The 17,062-nt window shown below is 39.9% G+C and overlaps 1 protein-coding gene across 1 annotated transcript; it reads left to right on the top strand.

Moving 5' to 3' along the window:
- The first annotated feature begins 1,775 nt into the window (after positions 1–1,775).
- Positions 1,776–12,243, top strand: LOC133511255 (Krueppel-like factor 6). The gene is made up of 4 exons (XM_061840018.1): positions 1,776–2,027; positions 4,786–5,362; positions 9,517–9,640; positions 10,433–12,243. Exons 1-4 carry the CDS (start codon positions 1,875–1,877, stop codon positions 10,482–10,484), a joined length of 906 nt encoding a protein of 301 aa, XP_061696002.1. The 5' UTR covers positions 1,776–1,874; the 3' UTR covers positions 10,485–12,243.
- The last annotated feature ends 4,819 nt before the right edge of the window (positions 12,244–17,062 follow it).

Below are 17,062 nucleotides of genomic sequence, written 5' to 3'. Positions count from 1 at the left end.
TTTGTCATAATACTTTTGGAGGGGACTGTATGAGTGAGAAAGAGAGAGGGCTGAGGAGAATTTGTTTATAAGAATGTATGGAGATGAAATAAAATATATTTTGGAATGTTTTTCAAATAAATGTTTTGGAATATTTGTGAAGTTGTAATTTCATATATCAGTCACATTTTTAAAGATATTATTTTTTCACAAAAAAATGTTTAATGTTTTTTTTTATTAACCTTTTTAGCTCCATTAAAATCTCATATTTTCCAAGATAAATTGTTGTAATGCGACTACAAAGTTAAAAAAAAAAAAAGGAACATTTTGGAGCAGGAAACTTTGATTTTTAAGTTAAAAAGTACAAACAATCCTTTAATATTATTTGGATTTTTCTTTTAATTCATTCTTCAAATATCTGAGGGCATCAAACACCTTTCAATAGGGTTTCAGGTTGCTGTAAGGTTAATTCTCTTGGTTGTTTTTTTTTTTGTTTTTTTTTTGTTACTTAGTTGGCTTGGTTGGATGGTATAAAATAGAAAATGGGGAGGAAAAGTAAGCATGTCACCCTCAAATGGAATGTGACATTTCCCCAAAAGTACCTTTGACGTTCACATCCTAATGAGACACAAATCAAGAACATAAATATTCACAATAAGGAACCGTGACACCTCTGATTATTATTCATGAGGGGATGTTAGCTGGTGGACTAGGAAAGGGAGGTGGGGTTGCCTGATCTTTTTGATCTGGAATCTTTGATTTTAAAGTCAGCTGGAAACAAGCATGAGAGTAAAAACACAGCTGATTGGAAATCCATCCATCCAAAAAATCTGGGAAATCTGGAGCCTATCCCACCTGTCAACGGGCAGGAGGCGGGGTACACCCTGAACTGGTTGTCAGCCAATCACAGGCCACACAGAGACAGACAACAGTCACACTCACAATCACACGTAGAGGCAGTTTAGATTGTCCAATTAGTGTTGCATCTTTTGGAATGTGGATGGAAACCCACGCAGGCACGGGGAGAACATGTAAACTCCACACAGGCGGGTCCAGGATTGAACCCAGGACCTCAGAACTGTGAGGCCAAAGCATTACCAGCTGACACACTGTACCGCCCACACATTTTTTATTCAAAAAAAAATATATACTATTTAATTTGGAATGGTTTTATTTTGCAAACTAAAACGTTCCTCAAAAAACTACATTTTGAATTTTTTTCCTGACCAAAATTTTTTCTTAATTTTCTTTCTTTCTGAGATTACGATGATTTCCCCCGCCAAAAAAAAGAACAATACTGTATAATCATAAGATAAAACTTTTTCTTGCGAAACTTTTTTTCTGGTAAGATTACTACATTATTATTTATTCTTATTATTGGAGTTAAAAGTAAATTAATTGATCAGATGTCACATTTGTGGTGGTCGTTTTTGTGACCCCCAACCTCTGAGGGACTCAGCGGTACGTCCCCGTCCTACAAAGGCGGAGAGGAGCGTCCGTCCCCGGCTGCGCTCGTTGTGCTTGCGCCGCTGCTTCTCCTAAGAATCGCCAGCGCCAAGCCACACGCTCTCTGCGCGCTCCACTCCGGCTTCACTTCCTACTTCTGTGCGATTATATAGCGGTCTAAAAATAGTTCCTGCCCGGCCCAATGAGCAAGGGGAGGCACTCGGGCTCGGGAGCCAACCAGGCCGGCGGAGAGGCACCGGGAGGCGGGTCGAACGGTCCTCGGAGTTCATTGGCTGGGATGCTTTGAAGCGTCACGGCGTCACGTGACGCATGTTCGTGTGTAAGTTGTAACCGCGACTGGAGGAGGAGGAAGAGAGTTTCGAGGGAGTTGGCAGTCGAGTGCAGACTTCAGTCAGTGTGCGCTGCTCTCCGGAACCAGCGCGACGTACATGCGCACGCTCGGACGGACGCACGTACCACGACCAAGGCAGCCGGCTGAGATGGACGTCATCCCCATGTGCAGCATCTTCCAGGAGCTTCAGATTGTGCACGACACCGGATACTTTTCCGCCTTACCGTCCCTGGAGGAGTACTGGCAGCAGGTAAGCAAGCGCACAAGAGAGAAAGAAAAGGCGCCACTTAATAAACAAAACATAAAAATAATAACAATAAGAGCAAATTGATGCGTACATTTGTGGCCACCTTGTTGATCTCACTTTTCGTCTAGCTTGCAACAGCCGTGCGTGCGTGCGTGCGTGTGCAAACTTTGCAACCTCAACCGTCGCGAGTGCGCGAAGCTGTCATACGTGCATGCGCGCCGACTGACAGCTACCCAGCTGGCTTTTTATGATTATTGATTTTCTTTTTAAATTATTATTATTATTTTCATCAAATATACTTGAGTGTATTGGAATTCCTCTGGCGCTCCTCCAAGGCAGGCAGTCGGGCTCCAGGGGAACCAAATTCCCGAGGTCGACATGCGCGTGCGGGGAACTGTCAGGCGTGCACGCGCATAGACTGACAATTCAAGTGAGTACAAGCAAGAGAGGGGAAACTGCCAACCTCCAAAGCCCAGGCAGTACTCCAATGCAGACAAATTTCAGCGAGGCCCTCACATTTTCGACGGCAGTGCGGAATTTCAACCATGACAATGTTTCTTGCCTTCAGAAAAGTCAATAAGCGATATGAAATAATTATGTGCCGTGTGAAGCCCTTTAACGTGAAGTATTTCTATTATCTCTTAAGTTGTTCTTTTTTTTACATGAAAGAGAAGTTACAATCACGAAAAACTAATTTTGCTTTTCGGGAATGCATTTTGACATCCATGTCAAGAATTACTAACATGCTGCCGTGAAGTGCTTTAAAGCGGACGCTCTCAATTTTAGTGACCTCTGCAAATTTCTCCATTTTTAAAACGAAGAAGAACAATTAGACCACAAAACTGTATTTCCTTTCAGAAATGTCTGTTTTGAACAGAGATTAGCAAATTCAATTGTTGCTGTCCGGGATTGCAAATTTGACATCGAATCCAGAAATACTAAAGTGGCATCGTGATATGCTTTGATTCGGACTCTATCGATTTCAGTCAGCTCCTTACACCTGATTGTTTTGACAGGAACAAATTGAATTTTGACCTCTAAAACAAATAGCAACAAATAGGCAACTGAAATTTCACATCTTCAAGAAAAAATAAAGTTCTTTGACACGAACTCTTTCTACTCCAGTGAGCGTCGGTGAACCTTTTTTTTATTCCCACTTTGTTGTTAAAAGTAAAAAAAAAAAAAAAAAAATCCTTGGCTTGTAGTGGAATGGCTTCAGTCAGACCTCCCCCAAAGCAGACCCAGAGCTGCATTCCGTGAGTTGCATGCTCTGGTTTCCACAATTTCAACTCAGTAGTGGGATGTGCCTCCGACCCCCGGGTCCACATTCCCCTCCTCGACACATTTTGTCTGGCAATGCCGCTGCAGATTCCCTTAATGAGTCATCTTCCAGTTATCTGCTAGCGTTGGAATTTGGCCCACGCCGGACCCACAACAGCGGCTCGCTTCCACCACCACCCCCCCACCATACATTCCCAAAGTGGATCTTGCAGTATTCATGGTGGAGCTTTTTATGGACCCCCCCAACTCACTTACACACATACAAATACACACACCACCATTCCGTGACACCGACCCCCCCAACCAACATCCTCCTCTCAGGTCCCTGGCGTGCGGTGTTATTTCTAGCGTTCCTCCAAATGCATTATTAAATCCACATTATGCTGAATAATTGATGGTGCTAAAAGATCTACAAGCACTTGGACCACAGACACCGCTTGGGAATGTTACATCGGGAATGTTAGTCTTATGTAGATTACATAAAAGACTTGGGCTTCCTGGTTCTGGGTATTCCACCAGCTAGTCTTTGTAAAACTGCATTCTGAGGCCAAGGTCACAATAAAGTGCATTACGATACTTGTTACAGTGTAAAAGAAATCGATAAGGTAATAAAGAGAGTGGCCAGCATTATGCGTTGCTTTAATGCAGACTTTGTGATTGACTATTTACCAATAGAATGTGAATTAATGGAATTCGACATCAAGAAATAATATGTAATCCTGAAATGCTTTAATGCTGACTGTTTTAATTTCAGTGAGTGCTTCACATTGGAATTTTTTGAACAAGAACCAGCATTTTCAAGCATTCAGTAATAATTTCAGCAATTATTTTATATTCCGAAATCCTTTTGGATTTTGATATCTTTCGGTTTTTAGTGATTTCTTCACGTTCGAGCAACTGCAACCCGTTAAACCGTTTTGTTTGAGTGCCATTTGACATCTTCATCAGGACTTCGTGCTGTGCCAACTCAAAATCTTTTAATCCAGACTCTTCCAACTTCGAGGGCTCCACATAATGTACAAGCATTTGCAACAGGAACAAAGTGAACTTCAAAATATTAAAACTCAATAGTACGTTTGGGAACATAAATATAAAATTACATCATCTGGGAATAATCACTTTTTTGTGGAAGGTGCGGGGGGACACACACAAAAATTCATGGATAAGAATTAGTTCATTATCCATTTTAAGAAGTGTGTCTTTCACTTCTATGAATAAATGGCCAAAAAAAAGCAAAGCAAATATATTTGTATAGCGCATTTCATATACAAGGTAACTCAATGAGGTTTGCGTGACTATAAGCATTTGAAGACAAAGAAATAAAACATTTAAAATAGAAAAAATTAAAGTAACAGACGTAGAATGTTTTTTTTAAACGTGTGGTACAGTTTCATGGCAAATGCAAGGATGCTATGTATCTCTTTCAGCATGTACTTCTCTTTCCTGATATTGATGTTTGTCTCTTTTTGTTCTTGTTCAGACATGCTTGGAGCTGGAGCGCTACCTCCAGGCCGAGCCGTACGTGTCGGCATCCGAGCTGAAGTTTGAAGGCCAAGAGGACCTTTGGAGCAAACTGATGCTGGCGTGCGGCGACAAGGCGGCCGACCCCAAGCTGGCCAAGGAGGATGAGGACCCTCCGGAGACCCGGGACAGTGCCAACTGCTGCTTCCACTCGGACGCCAGCAGCGAGGCGTCGGACAGCTCCGAGGAACTGTCGCCGGCCCTCGACTTCCCCGCCGGCTCGCTGGCGGATCTACTTGGGGATGGCCCCGAGGACCTGAGCGCCGCCTGCGCCGCCGCCGTCATCATCGGGACACCGCCCTCTTCACCCGAGCTGGGCAAGGAGAGCCCAGCGGGGGCGCAGGCGTGGGGAGGCGGACACCCGGTGGGGAAAGGCAGGACGGGCGGCAACATCGGAGCGGAGAGGGTGGCGGGTCTCGCCAGCGGGGAAGCATCCCCCGACAGCAGGAGGCGAGTGCACAGGTGTCTCTTCAATGGCTGCAGGAAGGTGTACACAAAGAGCTCGCATCTCAAGGCGCACCAGCGCACCCACACAGGTACGCGCCCCGGGGGACACTTGGGTGGGACTCTTAAAACCAATAAACTCACAATCCCGAAATCAATACTGTAGTGTCTTGAGATACGAGCAACCTGTATAATGAGTTTTCCGAGATACATTCAGATGTTTTGGTTTTTTTTTGCCTGGATTTGCAAGTGAAAACACGAGGTACGCGCGCTGTATTGCGGCAGCGAATGCATCTCACTTCTCGGCAAGCAGCGGTTTACCAGATCATGAACAAGCTTAAAGCTCTCATTGCCGCTCCCAGTTGAAGGTTACTGTCAAAGTAATCATAACAAATAAAACATGTGTCAATGCTAATACATAGTGGGAAAATGTCATAGACAGGCTAACAAATCGTATCTATGTGACAAGGTTAAAATCTTTAAGCAACAGATATTTGAACACAAATGTGCAAAAACACAAGTAGACTGACTATACAATAATATTCACAGGCACACCTTCTTTATCTTCTGCAAAAATGACTCATTTTACTGCGGCCCATGAGAGGTTGTGACTGTATACAATCACAAGTGTCGAAGTCAAGGGCCAAATTGTAGTTGTGGTTTCCCTCATTGGGCTGTTATGAGTGAAACAATATAAATGTTAAGTGGCTCATGTTATTACATATACAACAGAATGATGGATAACTGGCTTTGAAATCAGAAGTCAAGGAAGTTGTTCAAATAAAATGTCAAATCTTGACTAAAAGCTTTATAATATTTATTCCGAATTTTGGTGTAGATTTTAGAAACAAACAAACAAAAAATGTAATTGGGTTTTTGAAGACCGCATTTACTCATGCGTGCCCCCCCCTCACAAAAAAAGCAGTCATAACAAAGTCCTTGGTTAGTTATTTTTACATGATAGTTATTCATTTCGTGTAAGAATGTGTAATTATTGTAGCAGATGGCATTACACAACTCACGCACCCCTTGAAGTGCACGGACGGGCGCATCCCCATTTGTGTCAAACCACATTTCAGCGCAGCCCCGTTTGTGTAATACTGTCCTCTTGCCAGTGCAAATCTTTGCAAAGATGGCACCGCATTGCTGGAATTGTTTGCTATTGTGACCTACTTCACACCCGGAATGTGACATCATGCCAGAGGGAGCGGTCGGAGACGGGCTGCGCCCAGAACGTGCAATGTGGGAATCCTGACCAACAACATACATTTACATACCTTAAACCACTTTTCCCACACTTAGATACTATTAACATCACAACAGCCCCCAGCAACCCCCGTCCCCTCCCTCCTCCCTCACACATGCACACACATAAACCTACTCATACGTTCCCCAAAAATAGCAAAAGAGAAAAAAATTAGTGCGGGTCATGAAACATTCCTGGAAGATGCTGGCGCACCTCCAAGGGGGCCTTTGTGTTCATCTCCACAGGGGGGCGGAGGGGGCCCTGGCCCTGGGGATCCACGCCTTTCAATATCCTGACGAGAGCTGGCCAATTGCCTTTCCTGCAAAAAAAACAAAAAAAACTGACAGGCCTGCAGGTCCACTTAAGTTTATGTGACTTTTGAGTTTGTATACCAGACCCTGTTACACATCTCTTGCCATCACCACCACAACCGCCCACCTCCCCCTTTAGGGCATATGCGCCCACCAGAGTTTAATACATCTGTGATCACGCTTGTGACTCAAACACTCATATCTCAAATTATCTCTCCCCATTGACTGTCATGAATCCATTCCATCCCACCCCCTTGCCCCACCCATTACCAAAAAACAAAAGAACTACTAGTACTGACATAATTGAATAGAATGTAAAGAATCAATTTCTGTCACATCACTGATGGTGGAGTGGTACACACGTCTGACTTTGGTGCAGCCAGTGTGGGTTCAATTCCCATTTAATGGTGGCATTGACATGTGCCCTGCGGCTGATTGGCGACCAGTTCAGGGTGTAGTCTGCATTTTCCCCAAAATTAGCTGGGATTAGGCTCCAGCATTCATGTTACCCTTGTGAGGATAAGTGGCTTGGAAACACTTTTTGCCATAATTCAATGTACAAAGTGCTGCTCCTTCTGGTGTGCACGCCTTGGCCACTTGTCGGCAAGATAATGCAGTTATACATCGAGTAATACATCGAGACGTTCAGTCCTCAGTCAGCTGCACTACTATTAGTTATTTTTCAGGGAGAATAAATTGTAAACTGTGTACCTTTTGAGTATTGCTATAGTAACTGTTTACATGTTGCTTCACTGTTTGTGTTCAAATATTCTTTCTTCAAATTTCCTTTATATTTAATTTGACAGTAAACTTCAAACTGAGTTGAAATTCAAATAATTGCGAGTTTCATATGTTCCAAGATGATGCGCTGAACATTTGTACCACAAATCATCTTTATCTACTAAAATGAATGGAAGTGCAATTATTGTAATCTATTCAGGATCCTCCAAAACACATGAACAAAACAATGAACAAGAAAAATTACGCTCGACAGTTATTGGAGTGTATTATAACACAGTCACAACATTTACTGTCCAAATAACGTGCAAACAAAAAAAAGGCAATAAGAAAACACAGTCGTACCTATTGGAGCATCTGTTCTCATCATTCTGTGGAGTTAATTGGCGGTTGCCAAACCGTTGGCGCTACCAACTAATTTTGTCCTTTCACTGCAAGGAAACCGATGGAAATTTATGGTGGTTGGATGCTGTGAAGATTGCTGCCACTATTTCATTGGCAGCATAAACCTTACTTGTATCTAAAACATTTGCTCATATCTCAAGACAAAAAGATCAGCCAAGCGACGGCTCATATTTTGGAAAACTACTGTGTTTTAATCCTAAAAAAAAAAGAAGTTTGGGCTAAGAGAAAGTGAGGAGACCAAATGGATGTCCAAAATAAGAGAAAGAAAGGGGAAATGCTGCTAATGCTAAATGCTAACCTCACGTGTCATGTTGAATGACATCAGGGTTTATTTTGGGCTAAACGGTCTGTTTTTGCATTCAACATTTTGAAAGAGGAAAATGTCCTTTGATGTTGTCAAACAGGGTATGTTTATCATGTCAACATGTCTCACATTTCGCCCTGGGGAACAAAACCAAGATGGGTTTTCTGCCAGTTGCCTTCTCTTTGGCGAGTGTGGCACTGCTCTGCCGTCATATGTGAGCCTCGTCAACTTTGACCCGCGAGCAAGCTGTTTACAGCTGGAGTGCCGCCCATTAGCGGAGGAAGTCGCATTCCTCGCATCCTTGCCCGACCATGTGTGCGCCTCCCGCCCCTCTCCGTCCAACATTAATGCCACCATTACACACACACACACACACACACACATTATATAAGACACAAACCACAGCACGCCAACTTGTTTCTCTGCTCAACTCGTGCTCGGCGGCGCAGTGTTGTCTGCAGCCAAGAAAACTACAGTATTATATTAAGAAATCATCTATTATAAATGAGCAATTGATGTAACATAGATACCAGAGGTGGAACCAAGTCATTGCTTTGCAAGTCACATTTAAGTCTCAAGTCTTTGCCCTCAAGTCCCGAGTGAAGTCAAGGCCTCCATTTAAGTTTTGAGTCCTTTCGAGTCGTTTTTCCACATCTGTTTTAGTGTATATATATATATATATATATATATATTCTTATGTATGTATTTTTTTTTTTTATTGAATTCATATTACATACTGGCAGCATGGTGGATCAGCTTGAAAGAATTGGCCTCACAGTTTTGAGGTCCCAGGTTCAATCCCGGACCTGCCTGCGTGGAGTTTGCATGTTCTCCTCGTGCCTGCGTGGGTTTCCTCCGGAACACTCCAGTTTCCTCCCACATCCCAAAAACATGCAACATTAATTGGACACTCTAAATTTCCCCTATGTGTGATTGTGAGTGTGACTGTTGTCTGTCTCTATGTGGCCTGTGATTGGCTGGCAATCAGTTCACGGTGTACCCCGCCTCCTGGCCGTTGACAGCGAGGATAGGCTCCAGCACTCCCCGCAACTCTTGTGAGGATAAGCGGCTAAGAAAATGGATGGATGGATGGATGGATGGGTGGAAGAAAACTGTCATACATTAGGGTTAGGGTTAGTTTAGGGTTAGGGTTACATATTTTTCGCGGCTTCAAAGCCGTTGTCGTGTTGTTTTGTGCACTGGCTGACGGGGTTTGTGTGTCGCCATGGTTTTGTGTGGCAGGCGAGAAGCCGTACAGATGCTCTTGGGAAGGCTGCGAGTGGCGATTCGCGCGGAGCGACGAGCTGACGCGTCACTTCAGGAAGCACACGGGGGCCAAGCCATTCAAGTGCAGTCACTGTGACAGGTACAAAATGCATTTAATCCATTTGAAGAAGAAAAAAAAGTCTTAACGAGAAGTTATTCATTTTAAGCTTGCCAGAAGAAATTTTATTTTAAAAAATGTAAAACAAAATGTAGCTTTTATCTCATAAAGTTCCACTTTTTTCCTCTTTGTCATAGTTTTCTGATTTTTTTTTCCTTAGAAAAAAAATACTTTACTCTTGTAAAAGCTTGATATTTATCTCAAGAAAATATGTCCTTTGTCTTGAAAAGAAAATGTTATTCTAAAAGTCCAATTTTAATCTTGTAGCATCACAAGTTCTTATTTTTGGAGAAATGTCACTAAAGTTTTGCAATATTTCAAGTTCTTGTAAAAAGAACTTGGAAAAAAAATTATAATATAATTTAAAGAAATTATGATATAATTTTGATAAAGTAATAGTGTAATATTTAAAGTTTAATATTGTAGTTTGTCTAAAACAAATCTAACTTATTATTTTACTAAAAAGAGAAAATTATTACTTTCGTCGTAAAACCAAGGCTATTCTTGGGAAAACACGACATTTGTCTTGGAAAAATGCATCAAACGTCAATCTCGAAATATAAATATATTTTCTCAAACAACTCTTGCTTCAATCTTGCATTACTCTATTACTTTTTATTTCTCAACATTGATTCAATCTCATAATTTGCTCTGATGATATTGCCTAATTTTTCTTTCATTTGGTAAATTTACGACTCCTAACTTTGTGCTCCGTGCTAAAGGCAGATGCTAAATGCTAACTGACGTCAAACCTCAAATCAAATCCCCCCCTAGGTGTTTCTCTCGCTCGGACCACCTGGCTCTGCACATGAAGCGGCACATGTAAGGCGGGGCAGGCGTCTGCGGCGCCAAAGGCCCCGCGGGATGAATCCGGCGGACGTTTCCTGACCCGTGTGGCATCAGCAAGGCCGGTTCAGCGTATCGACAGCGGACCGCGCTGGCAGGCGGCAGTCGGGTCAGCGGAAAAAAAGCAGGAAGTAAACGCAGAGCTCTCATTTTGCACCGTACTCAGTGCCTCCGATACCTTGCTGTGAGGAAGCAGGAACATTCCGGAAAGGACGGGAACTCGTGTATGGTGTTTGATGGTTTTTGTTTTTTTGTTAACGGCCCTGCCTGGAGAATCTTGGGACTTCGCAGGTGGCGGCGGTGTGTCCGGACTGCGGACGCCCCGCCCGCACCGGTTAGCTGAAGTCGTACGGCGTGCATGGTGGACAAATTCCGTCTTTTGGTCTCTGAGTGAATGAAAAGAAAATGGAAAGCAGAGGAGGGCTTCTTTGTTTGTTTGTGCGCCCTCCAGAGGCCTGGAGGGAAATTTACAGCTCCTTGCTTATTTTTAGAAAACAGAAAAAAGGATAGGGGAGGGGTGACGTTTTTTTTTTTTTTTTTTGGTGCAGCTAATAAATGTGCAATGTATGACGTAACCTGTCTAAAAACATACACATGAGAGTTTGGTCATTTTGTTGTCTGGTAAGCAAGAGAGATGGGGGACACTTGGAGGTGGCGAAGAGAGTGGAAGGGACACGCTGGAAAGAAAAAAAAGATACATATTTCATCTCCTAAATTCAATGCGGCAATTTTCTCCTTCGCTTTTTCGACAAAATCCGACATTTGCCTTGAACAAAAAAATATGACTTTATGGTCCCTAAAAAAATATCTGACTTTAATTGTGTAACATAGAACTTTTTGTCTCCCAAAAAATTGATATAATCTTGTGAGAACTGAACTTCTTTCTCATCGTCTTTTGACCTGAATGAATGAAAAAAAATCATTCTTGTAATATTACCACTTTATTCTAAAAGAAATCAAGGACATAAATCTTCTCAGATGACAATTTTTTCAAGAAATCTAACTTTAATGTATTTTTATGACATTTCTTGAAAAAAATAACTTTAGACTTATCTTGACTTTTATCTTTATTCTTATAATTGAATGCACTTTTCTCGACTTGTTTTTATTTTTGTTTGGAAAAAATACTTTACGTTAAAAAAATATTTACAATAATCTTGAAAATGACTTACTCCAAAAGTTTGACTTCAAGCTTCCAATATGCCGACTTTTTTTCCAGAAAAAACTATTCTTAACTTTAATTGTATAGTTTCTGACTTTTTGATCGACTTTATACTTATTTTATGTTTTTTTTTTTTTCACAAAAATATGACTTAAATCTCAGAATATTAATTTTGGAGAAACAAAGAAGAAGAAAACTTTATAGCTTGACAAATTTGATAACTATTTCCAGATTGGTTTTTCTCTGGCATGACTTTTTCTTAAAAAAAAAAAAAAAAGAAAATAGTACTAAAATGTTTGGTTCAAATTGTAGTTTTTTTCCTTTCCAGGGTTTCCATGGGCCCATTTTTCGCAACATGTTCTTTGAAGCGAATACATTTGTCACGGTTTGGTCCGTTTTGTTTACGTGAAAACACATACTCCTGCTTAATGCTCCTCATAAAATACACATCGCCAACTAGTGTCATGGAGTGCACATTGCAGTGTGTTCACTGGTTTTTGCTCACGCATATCCAAAATGCGAATGTGGAGGTCATATAAAAAAATGTGTGTATGGTGGGGGGGGTGCATGAGTGTAGGAGCGAGGGTGGGGTGGGGGGGTTTGCATTTGTCGTGTTTGAAAGGATGAAGTCGTTTGAGAGCAGCTACCTTCGTATTGCTATTGTAGAAAAACATCAAACATCGGCTTTCTTGTTTTTATTTTTCCTTGGGAATACCATTAATAATTGTGCTTTGAAGGCAAATCGCCTTCACTTTTTCTTCGACTCGTATGTGTAAAAACAAGAGAGGGAGATAAAAGTGCACTGTTGACCTTCCTGATGCCTTATGTAAGTGGCCTTGTCCTCCTCAATACACACACGCACACACACACACGCATATGAATGCAGTTATTGAAAAAGCTTTACAGACGCTCATTTCCTCTCCACAATAAAACAACTGTGTCCACTCTGGAAAGACAAGACAAGACAGGAGATTTTCATATTTTAGTTTTTTTTTTTTTTTTTACGTTTTTATCAACCTTGGTCAACGGGAATGTCTCGCACTTGTGCTTTACTACTGTGTAGTAAACCTTCTGCTTAAAAAATGGAGTACTTTCTAAATGCCAAGGTTCAAATTACAAATGAGCAATTTTCTGTTGTTTTAACTTCCAGCTCGTAATGTTGCAAATGTTTTTTCTCAAAAAAAAAACAAAACAAAACAGGACTTTCATCTTGGAATTTTACAATGTCATCTCTATATCATATTTTAGAACGTGTTTTTCTTGAAGAGAAAAAAAAGACTGACCCGTAATATTACAACCTTTTCATCATCAAATTCCGTTTTAATGTTATAGTTTATGACCTTTTTCCTCCCAAAAAAGAAAAAAAAATCCATTTGATTTTAGATCATTAATTATTGATTCAATAATAATAATAATGTAATATTACATAATAATAATGTGTTTTCCTCCCAAAACATTTTGATCATTTATTACTTTTAAAGAAACAATATGACCTATACACCAACACAACATCAATCTAGTTATATTATTTAAAAAAAATGATGGTTTAATTACTGTTGTACAACTTTATTTCCTGAAAAATTACATTTTACTTCATTCAATATTTACAGTAAGATTATTTTCTACCCAAAAACTATCCACTTAATCTCACGAAAGCGCAATGTTTCTCTGCTATGAAAAAATAATGACGATTTTTTTTTTACTAATTACAACTTGATTCGTGCAATATTTAAATTTTTGTGTCTCCCCCAAAATACAAATTTAATCTCATCAAATTGCAACTTTTCTCTGCTATGAAAACATCTGACATTCATCTCATTTATTTGTTGCTCAGCATATAAAAAAAACAATCTGACTTTTTTTTGTTAGTGGGGGACTCGACCGAAACCTGCTCAACGGGTTTGTTCGAATGATGACTGACGACGCCGTTTAACTCTTGAGTGAATTTTAGACTACACAAACTTTCATTTTGTCATTTTCAGACTTTGCTTCTTGAAAAGAAAAACAATTTTAATTTTATAACCACAATTTTTTATAGAAAACTGACAACTTCAATGTAGTGACATATTACATTTTGTAATGTAATTTTGAAATTGACATTTAAAAAAAAACAACTATAATCTCCTAACTCAACTTTTATGATTTTCCACTTTTTTTATATTACAACCTTGTTCAGCGGGAAAACTCTACCTTTGATCTTGTAACGTTCCATTTTTTTCTCTAAAAATAAATACATAAATCTCATAATATTGTGACTATTTCTTTCCATAAAGATCCAACTTAAATCCTCTGACTTTTTTCTAGAAAAAAACATAACTCAAATCTTGCAGTATTATGGCTTTAAAAAAAAAAAAAGAAATTCAACTTCATAACTTCTGCAATTTTCTGTATTCTTGAAAAATATTGCTTTTTCGGGGAACACACTTATCTAATAATTTAAATTTTTTTCTTGAGGATAAAAATAACTTGACTCTTGCAGCTACTTTTCCTCCTCGACCAATATTACATTCATCCTGTAAGCTTCTGCTTTTTTGGGTCAAAAAGTACAGCTTCAAATATTCCAATTTCTTCCTGGAAAAAAATAATATGGCTTGCATCTTGCCATGTAACCCCCTGCAAAAAAATTAAAAATAAAAAATCCATCTTGAATGAGGAGTTGACTGCAGATTGGCGAAGACATTTAGCTCATACAGTGACAAAGACGTGACTTGTTGCAAGCCAACAAGCGTATGCCTCATCCTTAACAACACGAGGGCGGCCATTGTTCTTTGTTTTCTTGTTTTTTCACACTCGGGAGAGGTTGACAAAGCAAAAAATATATATTTTTTTTGTTGCAGGCCCTTATTTCAACTGGGGACCAAATAAAACCATGTGAGTGTTGTTTTGAAAAAAGAAAAAAAAAACTAAAAATGGTGACATAAATTGTTCAAATGTTTTTTGTTTTTTTTTGCAAATAAGTATTATCTGAGTTTATTTTTTTATTTGCCACGTGACTTGTTTGGATGCTCAAATGTGATGCTTTGTTTTTATTTTGTTTTGTAAAATGCTCAACGTGTATGAATGTATTTTTTATGGGAAAGTGGATAAAAATGAACTTTTATTGGAACTGTGTCTTGTTTTATTTTTGTTGTGTGGTCGTGGCGGAGGCGGAAGATGCTAACTTGAAGTTAATATTTAGCTCTAAAATGCAATTGCCATTAAGTGGCTGTCAACACATTTATTTATTTTTGCAAAAAAAAATGCAACTTTAATACCATGCAAAAATGTAAGACTTTTATCTTAAAATATGTGGAAAGCCAAACAACAGTATTATTTTTTAAGTCTGAATATTATGAGAGTAAGGTTGTTTTATAACAACATTTAAGCCCATGTTACTCTAAAAAATAGGGGAGGCAAAAATATGAGATTAAAGTAATTTTTATTTCCATGTTCTTGAGTTTTATGAAGTTAAAGTTTGATGCCTTTCTTAAACAGAAACAATGGATATTATTATATTAAGGTCACGTTTTTGTTTAGAAAAAGCTGGACAACTTTGATATCAAAGTTTCATTGTTCTTTAAGATTGAATTTTTGTCTTAATACTTACTATGAGATCTAAATTTTATATATTCATATAAGAACTGTAAATAATGAGATTAAAAGTTGTTGATTTGATTGATTACAAAAAATGTAAATAGTATAAAGTACATTTTATTGTAGTTTGAATTAGTTAAAATCCTATTTCAAGAGGAGAAAAGTCACAAATAAAAAGACTTTTTTTCTTGAAGTTTGTTCTTCAAAAAAATGAATAATATATTTAGAAAACAGTTCACCCCTAACACACACAGTCAGACAATTAAAAGTGAAATAAAAGAAAAGCATCTTCAGCAGACTAGTGTATGATGACAACAAACACACACACGCATGCATGCACTGTTTGTTGTTGTTCTGCTGGTTGTTCCACTCAGGGATCCATCTACATCTTGGCCACCTGCGGGGTGCTAAACACTGAATGGAGCAAACACACGCATCCGCTGTGAAGAGATTTGCGGGAAAGTACTGGAACAGGTACTGGAAATGAAAAGGGCAACAAAACGGGTATCTTGGGCAAATGAGTTGGCCGAAAGTATTGAGACACCTCCATGAACTACAAAGTAACTACAGTTTAGGACAAAAGTATTTGGACATGTGCAGAAAATTAAGGTGAAAAACAAATCCTCATACATGGCAGCTGGTGGCGTAGAGTCAGGACCTTCAAGGCTTTCCAGCATTTCAACTGATATGAAATTCTTTTCATTTGTTCTCAACAGTCCATCCATCCATCCATTTTCTTTGCCGCTTAACCTCACAAGGGAGCCAATCCCAGCTGTCAACGGGCAGGAGGCGGGGTACACCCTGAACTGGTTGCCAGCCAATCGCAGGGCACCGAGATACAAACAGCCACACTCACAATCACACCTAGGGCCAATTTAGAGTGTCCAATTAATGTTGCATGTTTTTGGGATGTGGGAGGAAACCGGAGTGCCCGGAGAAAACCCACGTAGGCACAGGGAGAACATGCAGACTCCACACAGGGGGGGCTGGGATCGAACCCGGGTCCTCAGAACTGTGAGGCCAACACTTTACAAGCTGAGTCACTGTACCGCCCTTCCCAACAGTCTATGAGATTTTGTTTTTCTTCGTCCAATCGGATTTCAGCTTCTACCTGTTGCCATGTTATTGTAATCTACCCAGGGCCTCCGGTGTCTTAAGTGCAATAATATTAATAATGACTGTTTGTTTCTTATTTCACTCATCAACTTTCTGTTTGTAGTTTCAGTGACTTCTGCATTTTTCCATCCTCTGATTGGTTAAGCTGGCCTACAGAGGAGGCCCATTGTCCCAACATTATTTAAAAACAAATTCTTCAAAGTGAACTTTTCAAGAAAAAGTTGACATTTTGAAGTCAACCAACAACAGCGTTACAGGAGTTATTCGTCACTTTGCGAGCGGCACGTAAAATAAACATATCTGGTGAGAAGGATGTTCAAGTTTGAATGTGTTTTTCATGCTATTACATTAATACTGATTGGAAGCTGCTCCAAATGATATTGTAGTGCAGAGCTTATGAGGTTATATTTTACATTTTTGTATATTATTTTGTAAAAACGCGACATGATAGCAGAAGTGTGAAGGGGTGAACTAGGTCACTTCCCTCCCCACTGTAGGCCCAAATCGCAAATGCACGACTTGCCACTGACGGCAGCCATTAATTTTTATCTGTGCTGTACTGTTACGAAACATGGGCGAGGTGCAGCTGCACACCTGAACTCTGGAATCTTCCGGCTCTCTCTCAGAATGCTTTTGAAAGACGACATTCATTAGCACAGAGACTGTCAACAGTCTACAATGGTAAATAACAGTGACGCTATTGTTCA

Source organism: Syngnathoides biaculeatus, chromosome 13 (genome assembly GCF_019802595.1).
Source record: "Syngnathoides biaculeatus isolate LvHL_M chromosome 13, ASM1980259v1, whole genome shotgun sequence".
Lineage (NCBI taxonomy): Eukaryota > Metazoa > Chordata > Actinopteri > Syngnathiformes > Syngnathidae > Syngnathoides > Syngnathoides biaculeatus.
This window is presented reverse-complemented; position numbering and strand designations above follow the sequence as displayed.

Coding starts and splice junctions, on each gene's coding strand:
- LOC133511255 (XM_061840018.1), top strand. CDS start 1,875: ATGCGCACGCTCGGACGGACGCACGTACCACGACCAAGGCAGCCGGCT. Junction 2,028..4,785: donor TGGAGGAGTACTGGCAGCAG/GTAAGCAAGCGC, acceptor GTTCTTGTTCAG/ACATGCTTGGAGCTGGAGCG. Junction 5,363..9,516: donor GCACCAGCGCACCCACACAG/GTACGCGCCCCG, acceptor TTTGTGTGGCAG/GCGAGAAGCCGTACAGATGC.